The sequence below is a fragment of the Galeopterus variegatus genome, unplaced genomic scaffold, assembly GCF_000696425.1.
Source record: "Galeopterus variegatus unplaced genomic scaffold, G_variegatus-3.0.2 Scaffold1, whole genome shotgun sequence".
NCBI classification, from domain to species: domain Eukaryota; kingdom Metazoa; phylum Chordata; class Mammalia; order Dermoptera; family Cynocephalidae; genus Galeopterus; species Galeopterus variegatus.
Genome location: NW_007726112.1, coordinates 1,454,379 through 1,471,405, shown reverse-complemented (window position 1 = coordinate 1,471,405; position 17,027 = coordinate 1,454,379). Strand labels below are relative to the sequence as shown.

At 37.9% G+C, this 17,027-nt stretch overlaps 1 protein-coding gene and 1 pseudogene across 2 annotated transcripts in view; both read right to left on the bottom strand.

The window, feature by feature from the left end:
• Positions 1-17,027, bottom strand: part of KCNH7 (potassium voltage-gated channel, subfamily H (eag-related), member 7) — a 504,650-nt gene that overhangs the window by 155,068 nt on the left and 332,555 nt on the right. For both annotated transcript variants that reach the window (XM_008579962.1, XM_008580673.1), the window contains exons 4-5: positions 6,801-7,229; positions 2,226-2,246 (exon numbers count right to left, since the gene is read on the bottom strand). In XM_008579962.1, coding sequence (XP_008578184.1) covers positions 2,226-2,246; positions 6,801-7,229 — 450 coding nt within the window. The remainder of the gene's footprint in view (positions 1-2,225; positions 2,247-6,800; positions 7,230-17,027) is intronic.
• On the bottom strand, positions 9,431-11,005 carry LOC103606158 (annotated as a pseudogene).

The window sequence follows — 17,027 nt, the reverse complement described above, 5'->3', positions numbered from 1 at the left end:
AACTTAGGTTAGCTCTTTGTGTAATGGGCACTATAACAGACTTCCCAAGAAAGTTAAAGAATGGCTTCCTCTGGAGATAAAGATGCCTGTACCACCTGTGCAAGGGATTTAGCCAACACCTCACCTGAAGGGAATAAGCCAGATGAAATGGCTTCAACATTCTTGAAAATGTTCCAAATGCATTCCTGACTTATTTTATTTTGGTAAAGAATTATTTTTGGTTGAATTATATATAGAAATAATTGTAATTATACATTTTGTACACACAGCATTGTAGAAATGTCTATTATTTGTTAATCTTTTATTTAAATCTGGTTTAGAATCAAAGTTAAAAAAATTTTAAAAGCACACATAATGTATTGTCCTGTATCTAAATTGTATATTAATTGCCCTGTAAATATTTCGAACAGGCAAACACTTAAACATTGTTTAATAGTTCTCAACCAGAGCCCGAAAAATATAATGAAAACTTTGGGGTGCGTATTTACATGAAATTTTATTAAGTTTGTGAAATATTTTTCTAACTAGGGGGCTTAACCTCATAAATATTAATATGTGAAAACTTTCTACACCGGTTTAGAGATTTGTAATCCTAAATTCCAACTTTGATGATTCTACTATGCACTTTAAGTTGTGACTGTAAAATTGAGATGTGATCTGAAATCTATGTAAGAAAAAATGAACATTTTTATTAAAAGACTATTGCTATTAAAAAAACGGGGGGCATTGAGAAAAATGTTGGAGATTAAATGGATTTGTTTATGAGACAAAATTATTGTAGTTTGACAAATATGTGAACTACTAGTTTGGAAGATAAGCAAGCCCAATTTTATATTTATTGAGAAAAAACTAGTTTCATTTTTCAATGCATGAAAAAAGCTGGAAAATTAATGTCTACTAATTTACTGCTAATTGTTAAATCCTGAAGACAGTCATACTTCACACAGGCAAGTTGGCAAGAGCTGATTGCATCCTGTTTCTTGAGGTGACATTCAGAATTATGACAATGCAAACTGCTACCCACAGCTGGCACTAATTTGCTCCCTTTCAGAAATCTCAAAGTGGATGGGCCAAACAGGAAAATCACATAGATGAAATCCAGTCCCACTGTTGGAGGTCACCTGCACAAACCCTTTTTGAAATGCTTACAAAATAAAATTGGGGTGGAGTAGAGGGAAAACTGTCACAATGTCTCTTTTTAAAATTACTCTAGGCTGCTGCCCAGAAAACATCTTTGGTCTCTAGTGCTATTAATTCATAACCATCATCAGCTCTGAATTAATTAAGGAAGCAATTGAGAAATCAAGATACAAAACTACACAGTGGTCAATATACCAGAGACATACAGAAGAGGCCAAAACAGTGAATTCTGAGTAATTATGGTTACTGGTGGAGACGCGTTCATGCAACACGCATGCACAAAATGAGTCACTGTCACCATTTGTGCACCCACAGCAAATGAGACAAAATGATTGTAGTTTGCATACATGGCCGATATTAAAAGACTAAGCCCAAACAATTTTCAATTTGATGAGAACAATATGATTATGTTTCGTGATCTACCGTCATATAGTAGAAAACAGAAGTGAATTTCAAATTTTTGCCAAATTCAGATTAATGCAGAGTATTGCCCAGTAGCTGTAGGTCATGCCAGTGACTTCAGACTAATATAGAACACAATTAAAAATGGTTGAAATATAATATAGAAAATTAGAAAATGACTATCATGCATGTACAGTTTACTACTACAGTAAGCTTAAAACCATACCCCCTGCCATCCAGGAACGTGAAACTAGTTTTAAGGAAACAAAAGAGGAACAAATGAAGTGATGCTGTCAATCTATCACTTTGCTTATTTTAATCATGTACTAAAAAAAAAAAAAAATGTTTTTTTTGGAAATAGGCTTATGTGCCTCTTTTACATTGGAATATATTTAGCTTGATATCTGTTTCTTTCCAAATGATTTAAATACTTAGGAAGTGTTCGCTGTCAACCTAGGCTTACATTTCTTGCAGGAAAAAGGAATTCGTAGTCATTTTGGTGACCCAGCTGAGAAAGTAATGTCTCCAGCAAAATCAAGCCATGATGTCTCCACCAGGCACCTGGACTAGCTAAGGGCAGCATGAAGATGTTGCATTGAACAGGGCATACAGCAGGCAAGTTAACATGCCAAGTAAAGGGGCACTTGGTGCATCAGATGTTAAAGTTAGTGTTCGTACATTACCTTTGACATTGCGACCATTGTCTGTTTTGAGCACATGAGGATAAAAAAGAGAGAGAAATATGAAGACTGAAATTAAGTTATATACACTGAATTACCTCTGCAAAAACAATTAGAAAAAACAGAATCAAAGACGGGAAATTTATCTGATTAAAATGAACAGGGTTCTATTCCGCCAAGTAAAATACAGACACTAAAAATATCTTCCATAATACACATTCTTGTTTAAATATGTGGAACATTTATCTCATTTAATTTAAATGGATTCTAAGGTAGAGATTTAATAATTATGGCAGTTTGGAGAAAGACATCCCCAGCTGCCTGCAGTTGTGACAATAATTTTCAACCTTGTCAGAAGCCAATTTAGTGTCTCCTCAACCATCACTTAACAGTATATCAAAGACTACACAACATTTTTCATGTTAAGTAATTTTTTTTGTATAATCTAAACTAGTATGTTAACAAGGAAAAATGTTTCTAAGATAATAGTTTACCTTAATAAACCAACTTGCATTATTAATCACAATTTTATTAACTACCTCCTACACCCCAAATGTTCTTCAATGTATACTTTGAAAATAGCAAATATAACTCAAAGAGCTATTCTTAGCTAAAAATAATTGCAAGAAATTAATGAAAGATTTGACTGTTTAAAGGGAATGTGAACATTTTTTAGTTATGTGTTGTAATGCACTCAGTACAGTAACCAGAATATTTAAAATATTTGTTTATATTAAAATGGGCTGTTTTCAAATCTTAGGGTGGAGTGCTTTCAAATTTATACTGAGATGTAGCAGTCTAGATGTTACATACTTGCTACTAACAAAATATGCATTACTAGCTTTGAAACACATGAGCTTAAAACAAATTAAGTCATATCAAAACCATTCAAATATATCCAAGATGTGAAAAAAATCTTTTCAACATTTTGTTGACATCTATGCTAACACTGGGGACATTTATAACCTTGGAATATATCATAATTGTTTCAAAGCTTACAAATGAAGTAATTCCAATTGTGTGGTACACTGAATTGCTAGAGGAGACACTGCATTGCACAGAGATACATAAATAAAATTGTGACCCTTAATGATCACTCTCTTCCCTCTTTGAGGGAATCACAAAAAGGAAACAGGGATAGCAGACAAGATCCCGATTACATAGAATTAACATCTCCCTCAAAAGCTGGGTCCAAAACCGATTAGTAAAGTAATAACTGCTTGCAAGTAGTTAAAAATGGTAACTGTACTCACCAAACCTAGACATTATATATAAAGATTAACAAATTCCAAGAAAACTAGCAAGAAGTCACATTATGCAGTTAATGCTGCTTTGACATTCCAAGGCAGAGTGTGGAGTTTGTTCCCTGGTACTAGCTGAGATCGGCTTGTTATTCTTCCATGGCAATGTAAGTGCAGAAATTAGAATAAGTATTTAAAATCTTTTATAGCAATTTAACAGAGTAATATGTCTCCTAAATCTAATAATAAAACAATTGGGGTTTATATTTGTATGCCTATTTTTAAAATTTTGTTTTTCTAAGTAGTGTATTTTTATTGTATTTACAAATGTAGCAGTCCGCGATAGAGTAGAAAAAAATTTCTGATCCTTCACCACCGATGGTTTGAGAAGTACACTTCTAAGGTACTTGATAATGTGGATAAAATGAGAGAGGATAATGTAAAATATTATGCACTAATATATTTGCAAAGAAGTTCTGAAAAGACAGCCTACATAGCAGGAAGTTTGTCTGTTTGAATGAATAGACAATCTGAATTCAAAATCAGGTGCATGTGGGTTTTAACCTGTTAACTAGTTACATGGATTCATAAAACTAAAATCAGTTTTAAAAGGTGTTTTTATCTTCCCTTATCAATTACTCAGTTTCTAAAATTTATCAAATTATGTAGCCTAAGGAGGTATGGTCTGTTCTATGCTAATCAATGATTTTGTAGCTAAAATTTCTCTAAAGCCGAAGTACAAAATACCTTCTGAATTTATCAATCTATAGTCACACATCGACTGTAGCATCTGCACAAAAGTGATACATTTTCTGAAAATAGCTTAGCTTGGGTGGGAGAGGAAAATTTAGAATGATGTTAGCACCAAGTGTCCATGTATAGTACCTGTACTGAGAAATCCAAAAACATTAAATCATCCTTTCCCACAATTTTATGAGTAACTATGTACTAAGTGGAGATAACATAAATTAAAAACAATAAAGTTAAATTATAAAATATGATCTAAACTACTCAGCACGACTGTCAAAACACAGGCTGTCTGCAGAATGCATTGATTATGTATTAGTTTGATCTTCAAATTTATTATTTCTGAATGTTATTATATATAAATCAGGTTCTCTCTGATCTCTGAAAGGGCAATGGCTGAAAAGTCACTATGATTGCTGAAAATGACTGCACTAACTAGACTAACTAAAACATATGTTGCTCAGTTGAATTACCATATTGGATTTATTGCTGTTCAGCCATAGGACCCAGTGCTCAAAGATTAAATTACAGAGGTTTAAACCTGTCAGGAAATAGTCTGTCATTACTAGGTGGTGTAGGGCCTTAAATGATTATTCAGTTTGGGAATTGTCCTTGATTTTACTTTCCTTTTTATTTTGACCTTCTTTGGAACGCAGATTAGAATGGATGCACTAATTGCTCTTTTAAAGTACATTGTTTCTCCAACTTGTCTTATAGAAAACTGTTCTTTCTATTTCTGAGATATTGATTTATCTCTCTGAATTGTGCCCTGCCAACTCATTTTCTTTCACCTCCTCTGCCTTCTCTACTTCACTGTGCCCTTCAGATACGGATCCTCCACATGATTCAGTCCTAAGACTTGGTTCACATTCAGAGTATTATAGAGAAAGATAACTTATTATTTTCTGATGTGTGTGATTTTGGAACATAATTTATGAGCACGGTCCTCTCAATGTCACACCAACATTTATTGAGTATCTGCCAAGAAGTAGACGACGGCGCCAGGTACTAAGTCTGCAGAGCTAACTATGCCAGAGCTCTTGTGCTGGAGGTGCTCACAGCAACATAATTGTTTGCTTGCACATCTAACAAAAATGGTAGACATATAATGCATAATAAATATAGGATGTAATAAATGTTATAATATATGCTTGCACACTCAGGTGTGAAATGATTTAGTTCTCCTGGTTTGGGAAGGAGAAAATAAGTCCCTGCAGCTGCGCGGTAGTGTGAGCTGGGACAAGGTGGGGAAGAGTATTCCAGGCAGAGAAAAGTAATGAGGCAAGAAAATGAATGATACATTTTTGGCAAAAGGCAAATTGTACAGGTGTAGAATAGAGTATATAGTAGGGGAAGGAGACTTACAGGGGCTAGAAAGGAGGCTTGAAAAATAACTGTTCAGCTGACAAAGTGCCTAAGTACTCCATACTAAGGATTATGTTTTTAAAAAAAAAATCTAGCAGCAGCGCGGGGGTCTGGGGTGATGGCACTTGAAGAAATGAATACCAGAGAAAGGATAGCAAGCTTCCCAAGAAGCCAAATCTGCGAGAGTCAGAAAAGTAGGACTGATGTATCCGTACAGGGTATTCTGATTCTCCCTGGGGAAAGTTCGGGGACTCGACAGATGCTCCTATGACAGGGCTTCACAGAGCAGGAGTGAGGGAGGAAAAACATTGCATGGATTCTATTGTGGACTCTGGTGACAGGAAGTCCTGGGATTGAAGCCAGGCTCCGGCACTGATTAGCTCTGTATCCTTGGGCCAGCTGTTTATTTAACATATCTAAACCTCAGTTCACTCATCTATAAAATGTGGTTTAAAAATGGTTACTAATTTACAGAGTATGAAAACGACACAAGAGTTGACATATGTCAAGCACTTACACAGAGTAATAGTAAATACCCAACCAATGTTATCCATTAGTGTGTTAATGATGAATTGTTTCTGTTGTTGCTTTTTAAGCATGATACTTTCTAGTATAAGAATGTGAACATAAGGAGGCCAGAGAGAAATAAATGAATTCTGATCTGGCTTTTCAGGTTGGTTTTTGTTGAGATCAGGACTTTTAGTTTTTTTTTTTTTTTTCTTAAACCTTTTGCTCCCCACTCCCGTCTCCCACTCCTGTCAGTTTATAGCTTTCTGATCAGTCAGTGCATTTCATAACTCCTTATTTGGAAAGAGTTGATCAATAAAATAGTCTTGTTACGGCATGGCATTATTTCTTTCCAGGGAGTGACCATTTGCTAAGTGCAGCAGAATTAATTATGCTTGCGATGATAGTGTTCATCATCTAAGCACATCTTATATTAAGCATTAATTAATTAGCACTCCATGAGGTGGGCAGATAATGGTTTTCATGCCATTTCAGAAATACAAATAAAAAAGCTCGAAAAATCTAAATTACTCACTGGGGTTCAAAGAGGAAATCAGTAACAATCAGTAAAATATAGGACTCATATTTTTAATAGCCTTTAATCACATCTCCTTCCCCAACGCATAAGGATTAATGTCGAAATGAAAAACAATGTGGGAATAACCTTTCATTACCCATTAATATACTTTTCATATTTTTTTAAAAAAATCAGACATACCTTCACTGGCATGTCGATCTCTGAATATGTTCTTGGGGTGGACACTGAATCCTTCTATATCATGAACTGAAGATGCCCTTCGTATACTACAAAGGCTTTCCTTTGATCTGGAATGAGTCAGCTGGGAACTTGACTGCAGCATGTCAGGGTAGAGTCGGTCCCATTGCCTTTTGGGAGATGAATGGTCAAGAGGTCCAGATATATTCACCAAGAGAGAACATTTGCTGGGCTGTATCAAGGCTTTTGTATCATCTGCTTCCGAGGGGCTGCAGCTATCTTTTGTAGGAGACTTTAAGTGCTTCATGGCTACTGAATCATCACTGTGTTTAGATGAATCAACTACTACCACATCAGGGTCTTCCTGGGGTAAGGACTGCTTTCTGTAAGTGAGAACTCTCAGACCAGGGAACTTGAACCCAAAAAGTTTCCCTACAAATGGAGACAGAAAAGAACATTGTTAGAAGACAAAGGATATATTGTTTATTTTTTTTTTATACATAATGTTTTATTTCTTTTTAAAGAATATGAGGCAAATAAGACAATGCTGAGATCTAATGAAGCTGGGTGGTAGGAACATGAATATTTTTTAATATATCATTTAATAAAAACAAACATTGTTGACTCATATTTAAATACCACATAAAAAGAATTATCCATCAATACTTAAGTTAGCTACACTTGGAATGAGGGACATTGTAGAAAACTTCTCTAAGACCAGTATGAATTATAAGTAGTAAGAAAATAGAAAAATAATTTTATCACATTTTTAATGATTACTCCAGTGACATGAAAGCATTATTTAGATGATAGGAGACTTTTAGTTTTAACACACTAAAAATATATATCTACTATATATCCACTTTTCTAGAGAATTTGAAGCATGAACACAGTTTAGATAGAAAAATAAGGGATGGGGCATCATATGTCAAGGAACAAATGCAAGAATAAGTATAGTGTATAAGCATGTATGAGTGTGTGTGATGGGAGTTAATGTATTAGGAGTAGGAGGGAAGGAAGTGAGGTGGGATAAGGAGTGGACCTGTAATATCTAGAAGGTTTGTATTAATAATATTGTGAGTCAAGTTTGGGTGAGAACAATGGGGTCAACTGTGTATGAGAGGTTCCTCATTCCATGTGGAATTCTTGAAAGGTTTTTGGTTTCAAAGAGAGATGTATTATAAAGATATGAATTTCTTTTTCCTGTTTCTTTTTATTGTTGTTGTTGTTCTAAAATATGAAAGTATGGTATGGAGTGGATGATGCACAGAACGGCAACTAAATATAAACATTAAAGGGTAGGTATTAACATTTTAAATATTAGCTAATACCCATAAACATTGATTACATTAAAGATTAAAATATTAGCTAAATAAACTCACTGGTAGTAAAAACTGCAAATTAAAACAAGAGAATCTCATTTTTCCATTCTTCCATTTAGCAGTAAATGAAAAAAAGCATAACATCTAGTGCTGGAAAAGAATGCTGGCGAGTTTTCTGGCAAGTTGATGGTGGGATTGCAAATTGCTACAACATCTTTGGAAAGTCATCTGACAATAGCCATAAAATTGAAAAAAATTCACTTATCAGCAACCCCATAGGGTATTGCAAAGTTGTAAAAACTAGAAACAATTGGATTATCTATTAGAAGAACAGTTGAATAAACTATGGCATTTTTATACTTTGGAATATTATGATATCCTTAAAAAATTAGGATATGCATATGCTGTGATTAAAAGTTTCAAAGATAGCATTGTTATAAAGCAAGTTTTGATTGCATGTGTTTATGGTATTATTTTCATTAAAAACAACAAAAGCCTATATTTGTTCATATAATTTATATGAAACAGAGAAAGATGAGGAAGAATACAATTCAAACTTTTAATGTTGACTAGTTCTGTGGGTGGGTTTGGAAGTAAGGGATATATACTGCAGTCTTTTTTATATATCTCTATTGTTTGTTATATCAAGCACGCATTCTTTTAGAAATTAAAAGAAAAAAACTAATGAAGTACAATTTCCACCTTTAAAAAAAAACAGGAAAGATAGGAGAAAACATTTCAAACAACAATCTGTAATTCAAAGCTTCTCTAAGTATTGTTTACAGGAAAATGTGAAGTTTGTAATTTCTTTCGCTAGTGCAGTAGTTTGGGTCCACCTCATCCCATTGCAATAATTACACGTTGCCCTTCTAGTCAGTCAGCTTGTGTCTTTGGGATATAATATTATCCATCTTCTTATATTCTTTAAATGACATGGACACCATTATCTTTAATATATTTGCTATGAACTCTTCCTCAATGCATTGAAGATGGTTCTAAAACAGGAAAGAACACTCTCAAAACCCATGCACTTTTCTCCAGTTGAGTGTATTCTCCCAGTGATGCTCTTATCTACACACATACTTTCAATTCTGTCCTTATTTATTTATTTATTTCTAAGATATCTATTTTTAATGGCTTTGGCTTTATCACACGAAGCAGGACCCTCTCAGAGTCCTCTCTCCTGCCCCACCTCCTGGATTTCTGAAGTCTAATTCTGAGTTCCAAGGGGGAGTCATTGCAAGGCAGTAATCTCAGGCCTGGGCCTTAGAAGCACTGCAGTGGTCAAATAAGATGGGAGGGGTCACAGTTTCACTCTCTTGCAAGTATCAGACACCCAGGGCCAAGGCCCAGATTGGCCTCTGCAGCTACAGCCAGAGTATGGGTACAGGAGGCAGCTGAGATGGTTTTTGAGAATAGACAGTCCAGGTCCTCCAGAGCAGGCTCCAGCCCCGCAGAGATGTGTGGCCAGTACTCCACACCCGTGGGTAGCATAAAGTCCTGTAAGAAGGAAGCTGTAGAAGGAGATGTCACTATGATCCACCAGTGCAAAGATCAGAGGGACATCCCAGCTCTGGTAGGACAACCACTTGAGGCTGGGACAGACGCATCAAATACACTAATGCACATCCTGGCATAGGGTTTGCCACGGTTGTTCTTTTGGAAGGTGGCCACGACGTCAGCCTGGTAAACATCAAAGCTGATCTCCAAGCCCTCGGGTTTCTTCAGCAGCCAGTCACCTCCATCAGCAAGGTGTGCTGTCTGCAGCACAGAAATATGCTCTAGGACAACAGTTGGGGAATCCATCTGGCCAGTGCTCAGCAAGGGGATGATAGGCCGGCCCCACAGACGTACCACCTCTGCAGCAGATCCTTGCAGTCCCGTGGGCTGAAACAGCGCTGCACCTCAGGGTCTGAATTCATAACCTCCCGGAAGTACCAGGCCTCCTCCTGTTTCTCCCTTTCCCGCTGGGAGAGCTTCTCTTTCATGGTTTGGCTTCTGGCTCCAGGACAAGCAGGAAGGTGTGGTGGCTGTCTGAAGCCATGTTGGGGAAGGAGATCCACTCAAAGATCCAGTGTGGCTTCCCAACCCCCTTGACTCCATTCTCTACTGTGTAACCCACTCCCTCCCTTGCCAGGCCAGGGCAGTGTTCCCAGGACCCCAGAAGCTGAAAGGGGCTAACCAGGTCCTTTATGGGGCTTGACTCCTGGGGTTTTTCCTGTGGACATCGGCTGTTCTGGCTGCAGGGAGGTGGGCTGGAGGCTGTCATGCTCTCGGGTTGCAGGGAGCTCTCCAGGCCCTTGGCCTTCTCGTTAATGGACGGAGCGCTGGAGCTCCTCCTCTTCTTATTGCCATCCCATCCTCCAAGCGCTGGACACCACCATCCAAGTTAAGTTGCCTCTCCTAAAGGGGACAGGATAGAGCATGGTTGGAATCACTGAACCACACAGCCCAGTCTGTTCAGTGGCTGGAGACCTGGTACTGCAGGAAAGTCATGGTGAACTTGGTCAGCAGCAGCTGGTAGGCTTCCTGGATAGACAGTGGCAGGTCTTGGTGGGAAAGCTGGATAGAACCACACTCCATCAGACATAAGGCCTCTTCAGGGTGAAGCCACAGCTGGCCCTATGCTGAGAAGCCCTTGGGGCCAGAATTTACCAGCAGGAGACTTCAACTCCATGAAGCCCTCTTCCTGTCTCCACCCAGAGGTCACCAAGCTGCCCAGGCACTCCAAGCACTCCTCGGCCAGCAGCTGCCAGAACTCCTCACAGCACAGCCACTGGGGACGAAGTCCTGGGGGCCATGTGACCTCTGGGGCAGCTTCTGGGACTGTGAGCATACAGAGAAGAGCTCCCGGGCACTGAGCACTAGCCCCACAGGAACCTCCATGGCCAAGGGAGTTCCGCAATTCTGTCTTTAACCCAATGTCTCCAGCTAAGACCTCTCCTCTGAGTTCCGAACCCGTATATCTAATGGATTCATCAATATCTCTATTTAGAAGTCTTAAAGGCACCTCAAAATCTCGTAGCAAGTCCACTCTCAAGATCTGTCCCTCCAGGCCCAGCCTTTTTCCCCAGTGAATGTCATCACGATCCTTTCTGTCATAAAAGCCTGAGTGAGACTTGAGGGCCATTCTAGATTGTTCTCTTTCTCACACCCATCCTTCATATCTGATCATTATCATTCTCCTAATTGCATTCATTTTACCTTCTAAATATCTTTTTAATGTTTTCACTTCTCTCATCTCTACTTTTCTTAATTCCTGCCCAAGCTACTATCATGGTTCACCTGATTTCTTGCAATAAGATGCGAATCCTTTTTCACATTTGCACAATTATTGTCCATCCTTAAAATAATAATAATTTTATCTTTAAGAAAATTTACATCTGCTCATGTAGACTACTGCTTTATCTCACCCCTCACTCCCTCTCCCTGTAGGGAATAACTTCCCAGTTTGGATACGGAGATTAAACTCTCCATCCTGCTGCTTCATCTCTCCTCCTTGCTGTCTAGAATCCAGCCACGCGGACTTTTTAGTTCTCTGGAGGCCTGTGCTTCTTTCAGATTCAGGGTGTCCTTCTGTTTGATCCTTTTTACTCTGCTTACTACACTTATTCTTTAGGTTTTAGGTCCAAAGTTATCTCCTTAGGAAGCTTTTCTTTCCTTCTGAACCAGGGCACCCACTTCGTAGCCTTCACCACAGTTAACAAACACTTGTTGATTCTCTGACTAACATTTCTCTCTCCCACTGGACTGTAGGCCTCCTAAGGGCAGGACCCCTGTCTATTTTGGTCACATTGAGTCCCAGCCCTGACAGAATGCCCAAGCATGGTAAAGGAATTTCAACAAACAGATTCTAAACTGAGCTGATAACGTGCTCAATTTTGACTGTGGAAAAACAAGAATATTTAATTTCTCTGGCCATTGTAATCAGAATCTTAATCTTCTGAAACTGTATTGACCCATTTTTATTAAAAATGATTGATTAAGTAGAACTTAATAGCTCATGGAAATGGCGAACTGTATACCATACTCTGTATACCTGATACATCTCTTATTGCTAATTTCACCTTTTATAGAGTTTCTTATTGCTACAATTCTGATTCTAGAGTAAACGCAGAAGTGTCTTCAAACTTCTCATTATCTAGTGAATATTTTGTAAAATACCTGTGTATCAGTCTGTTCCTGTTGCCTTTAACAAAATACTTGAAACTGCCTTTGTAAATTCTTATATAACAGGCCTGAGGTACCCTCCATGGGCTCGCTGCCCAGGGCCCCCTCGGGATGCTGCTCTCCACACCAGCACCCCAGTTGCTTTGGCTGCCCCAGCTGTGTCTAAATTGGCTCCAGGTGTGGCTAGACCTACAGCTTTGGAAGCTACAAGCCAGAAGCCCTACGATGTCCACACAGTGTTTGGTCTGCAGGCTTGGGAACCTCCACCCTAATTTCAAAGGATGTATGGAAAAGCCTAGGGCCCAGGAAGAGATCTGTCACAGGGATGGAGTTACCGCACAGAACCTTTGCTAGAGCAATGCCAATAGGAAATGTGGGGTTGGAGTTGCAGCAGAAAAACCCCATGAAGTCCATGCCTAATGAAGCAGTGAAAGTGGACCATCATGGAGACCCCAGATCTGTACAGCTACCAGTGTGCAATGCCAGCCTGCAAGAGCTGAAGTGTGGTCTCAGACCAAGAAAGCCAAAGAAGTGGAGCTGCCTGAGGACTTGGGGATCCCTGGAACAGTGTGCAGAGGACATGGACCATGAAGACAAGGTACTGACTTGCCAGCGCTAAGATTTAATGCCTGCCCTGCTGGGTTTCAGACTTGCTTAGGACCTGTTACTCCTTTCGTTTAACTTATTTTTCCCCTTTTGAATGGGAATATGAACCCTATGTTGTCTCACCCTTGTATCTTGGCGGTAGATAATTTGCTTTGATTTCAAAGATGAGACTTTGAACTTTGGACTTTTGAGTTGAAACAAGTTAAGACTTGGGACGGAATGAATGTATTTAACCATGAGAAGGACAGAAACTTTGGGGGCCAGGGGTAGAATGATATAGATTATGTCCCCCAAGCTTTATGTATTTGTAGCTTGATCCCCACTGTGACTGCTAAGAGGGGGGAAATTCTATTAGGTAATTGAAAGATGGGGCCTTGAAGAGTTGATTAGATTCTGAAGACTATGCCTAGTGAATGGATTAATAATGGTGGGTGTGGGCATGGTTCTGAGGGCTTTAAAATGAGAGCACAGAAGAGTCTCTCTCTCTGCTCCACCATTTTCTGCCATGTGAGACTCCCGCATTACTGTAAAGCCACCACCAAAGAGTTACCTCACTGGAGGTGTTCTCTGGACCCTGAACATCCAGCCTCCCAAACTGTAAGCAATAAATTTTATTTTCTTGCAAATCACCCAGTTCCAGGTATTTTGTTATAAGAAACAGAAACGTACTAATATAACCCGTTATAGAAGATGTGAGAATTAAGTAAGCTAATTTATTATTGTAAACTTTCATTTGTGGTTTAGCTGTTAACAGTGATAAATACAATTGAAATAGAATTTATCTCTCTAGTAAAAACCATGATACAATGCACAGACATTTAACATCAAACTCTGGATTAATAAAACAAAGATGAGAGTAACCAGTCTGTGTGAAGAAGATTAAATAACAGTGCATCATGATAACTGTTTGCAAGCATTCTTACATATTTCTACTAAAAACTTTTATATTCCCAAGTAAATTGCCAAGTTAAAAATCACTGAACTGCATCAAAGTCATTTGATTAGTTTTTAATGTACATGAAATTGAGTTTTAAAGCAGTTTAAAAATCAATTCTGCAAGCTTATTACAATGCACTGAAGGTCAATGCCTACATATATTCATTCTTCATCAGGAACATTAACCTCCTCCTTTAAAAACAATTCACTGGCTTTCTTAAATTAATGACCACACAAGGCATTTAGTTTGTTCCTATAGTTTAGTCATATCCAATGTGGCACAGATGGTCTTTTCTGCATCACTAGGTTAATATGACCATGTTATATTGCATTACAGATTTAGTTGTCTAACTGTAGTTCATCCGGAAAGAATACACATTGATAATTTTGCTCAATGCTAGCACTTTCAGGCATGAAATATAAAACATAGATGAGTGTAATCTGGTTATGGATCTTAACACTGAAAACCATTCTTGTAAGTCTTCAGATTTTATTCTAACTTGAATAATAAAAATAGCTACTATTTAGTCTATAATCTATTAAAATGCTTAATAAAGCTGAAAAAAATAAGGTTTTTTACACACTTTTATGCATTACCAGAAAGAATTACAAGTACTGGTAAACTACTTTTGTTTAAACACAATTTTCATCTGAGAAGGTATATAGTTGCTAGCACACATAAACTTATAATTACTACTATAATGTCTTTCTCATGACATGTCACTTTTATGAAGCTGCCAAATACAAATTTAGAAGCTGCATCTTCATGTTTCTATGTACCCATGTGCCATAGTGAACTAAGAGCTTTTTATTTATCCATAATGGCGATATTTTTTTTTATTTATCCAAAAGATCTTGCCATCTTTTTCTTCTTTAATAGCCTAGAATTATCTCTCCAATCTATATATGCAAATATGTTAAATATCTGGTCAAAGTCAAATGGGAAATCATGTAAAGTCAGAATAAAACAGCAGTTTCCTTGATTTAATTTCAATTTTTCCCAAGATTTGGTGTTTTCTTTGGTCATAAGTATCTATATGAGAATCTGATGAAAATCCTTACTCTTTCATCTAAATAAATGTACATAATGCATACACAAACTTTTGCTGATTATTTCAGAGGTCAAGTAACAAACTTGCCCTCCCTCACTCAAAGTCCTTCCACATTGACCTCCCCTAGGATTCCATAGGATTAATTGATTCTTGATATTCTTTCCAGTTTTAAGTTTCTTTGTTTACACATTTGTGCTAATTGCATTTCTCATAAAATTGTAATTATCCCAATTACACTTCTACCCTATTTCCTGTGGTAATGGGGTTCTAGAAAATGACATCATCAAACTTTTTCAATTTGACAGACCTCAGCAATCTGAACAGTCATCATTTTCTCTTTCTGTCTCTCCTCTCCTGTGGGAACTGGTTCTCATGCACTAGAATTTGGAAGAAAATGATTGCACCAGTTTTTGACCTCAAACAATTCTTCTAACTTAAAAATATATCTAGGAATATTAGATACAATCAGAGTTCTTGCATAAAAACAAATATTTCTGCAAAATTCTTCATCTGTTTTTAATCGGTGAATTTCCTCACAATATAACTGCAAATTCCCAATTATTTCTTTGATTCAATTTCTCATCATTTCTACAAACTCTTAGAACTTTATGTAATAATTTTATGACTACAACCCAATTAAATATATTAGAAGCATTTGACTCTTGCTTAGTTCTGCTTAGTTGAATGATGAACTAAAAAGTACGGAAAAACTTAAGTTCAAGCACTCATGCAAACTAGAGACTATAATGGGTTAAGGAGAGATTGCGCACGTGTGTTTGTGTGTATGTGTGTGTGTGCGTGTGTGTGTGTTTAGGGAAGTTGAGTGGAGGAGTGTTGTGAAGGCTATAAGTAGAGATTGTTCCCCTCACAAAGGATTAGGGGTGGTGGGAGGATGTTTTAGATTAGATACTTGAAAACAGACTGTGCAAAAGGTTAATGGGGAGTACTCTCAGGAGATATATGTATTAAGAAAACAGGATTGGGAAGAGACAGTTAAACTGCCATTCGTATGCAACTGAAGCTTCAGCCAATCTTCTGGGTAGCTATGGAAGGGGGATGGCCCTTTAGAGTCCTGCCCAGTTGAAGCCAGGGTATCTGGCCTTCGTACCCCTGCATCAGTCACTGGCAACCACATGGGAAAGGCCATTTATTATCTTGGGTAAAGCAGTTCTCTGCCTTTGACAATAATTCCCAGGGAGAGGAGGAGCTGTGTACCCTCAGCAGTCAATATTTCCAGCACCTGGGCTATTCCAGCTCTGAGGAAGTTGTCCGGGCTGAGTGCCATAGTGTCCAGTACAGAGAGGGAGAGATAGCCATCTTTTGGTGTGAAAACATTATGATCTGAATTAAGTCTGCTATCAGCTGTTATCACACAAAATAAAAATGTGTAAATTAATACCAATGTACCTTTCTAAAGTCAGAGTACTTACAAGTCAGACACTTAAATTGGAAGCTGTACAATCAGTGTGAGAATTTTCTCCAGCCAGGTAATCCTGGATGTGCAGAGAAACCTGCTTTCAATCCATGAGTCAGAGAGCAAAAGATCAAATTTGATGGGAGAAAGAGGGAAGATTATTTATATATCTGCCTTTTCTTTTTAGGGAGAAAATTTCACAGAGGCACCCTGCAAGGAGATTAGTCTTTCCTACTCGTAAATATGTAAAGAGGTATAAGATACTGACTTGTTGGTATCTAGAACAATCCAGAATTTGTCAAAGAAGGCTGCAGTTACCAGCTGGCCTGTGAAAAAGTACCATTCAGTGTGAACTCTGTACTGACAAAGTGGCTGCCCTGATTAGTGCAGGGTAAATGGGCCAGTGTAGCCAGTGCAGTCCTGGAGTTAGTGATTAATAAAAGATCACCAGGGAGTCCACTGACCTAGTAAAACTGAAGCTAAATGTGGGACCCTTTAAAGAAGCAGGTATGATCAGTAATACCCTGAAAAACTAAGAGTCTTGTGACATTTTCTAGGGTGATAGATAACAGAGCAAAAGCAAGATCCTACAATAAGACAACGAGTGTAGAACAAATTGAAAGCTGAAGTAATAGGAGTCCTAAGGCAGTAGGTGCAGGCGAGGAGGAAGTTGCTGCCGCAGCAAAGCATGAGAGTAATCACAGGAGATGCAGCAGCAACAGAGAACTTG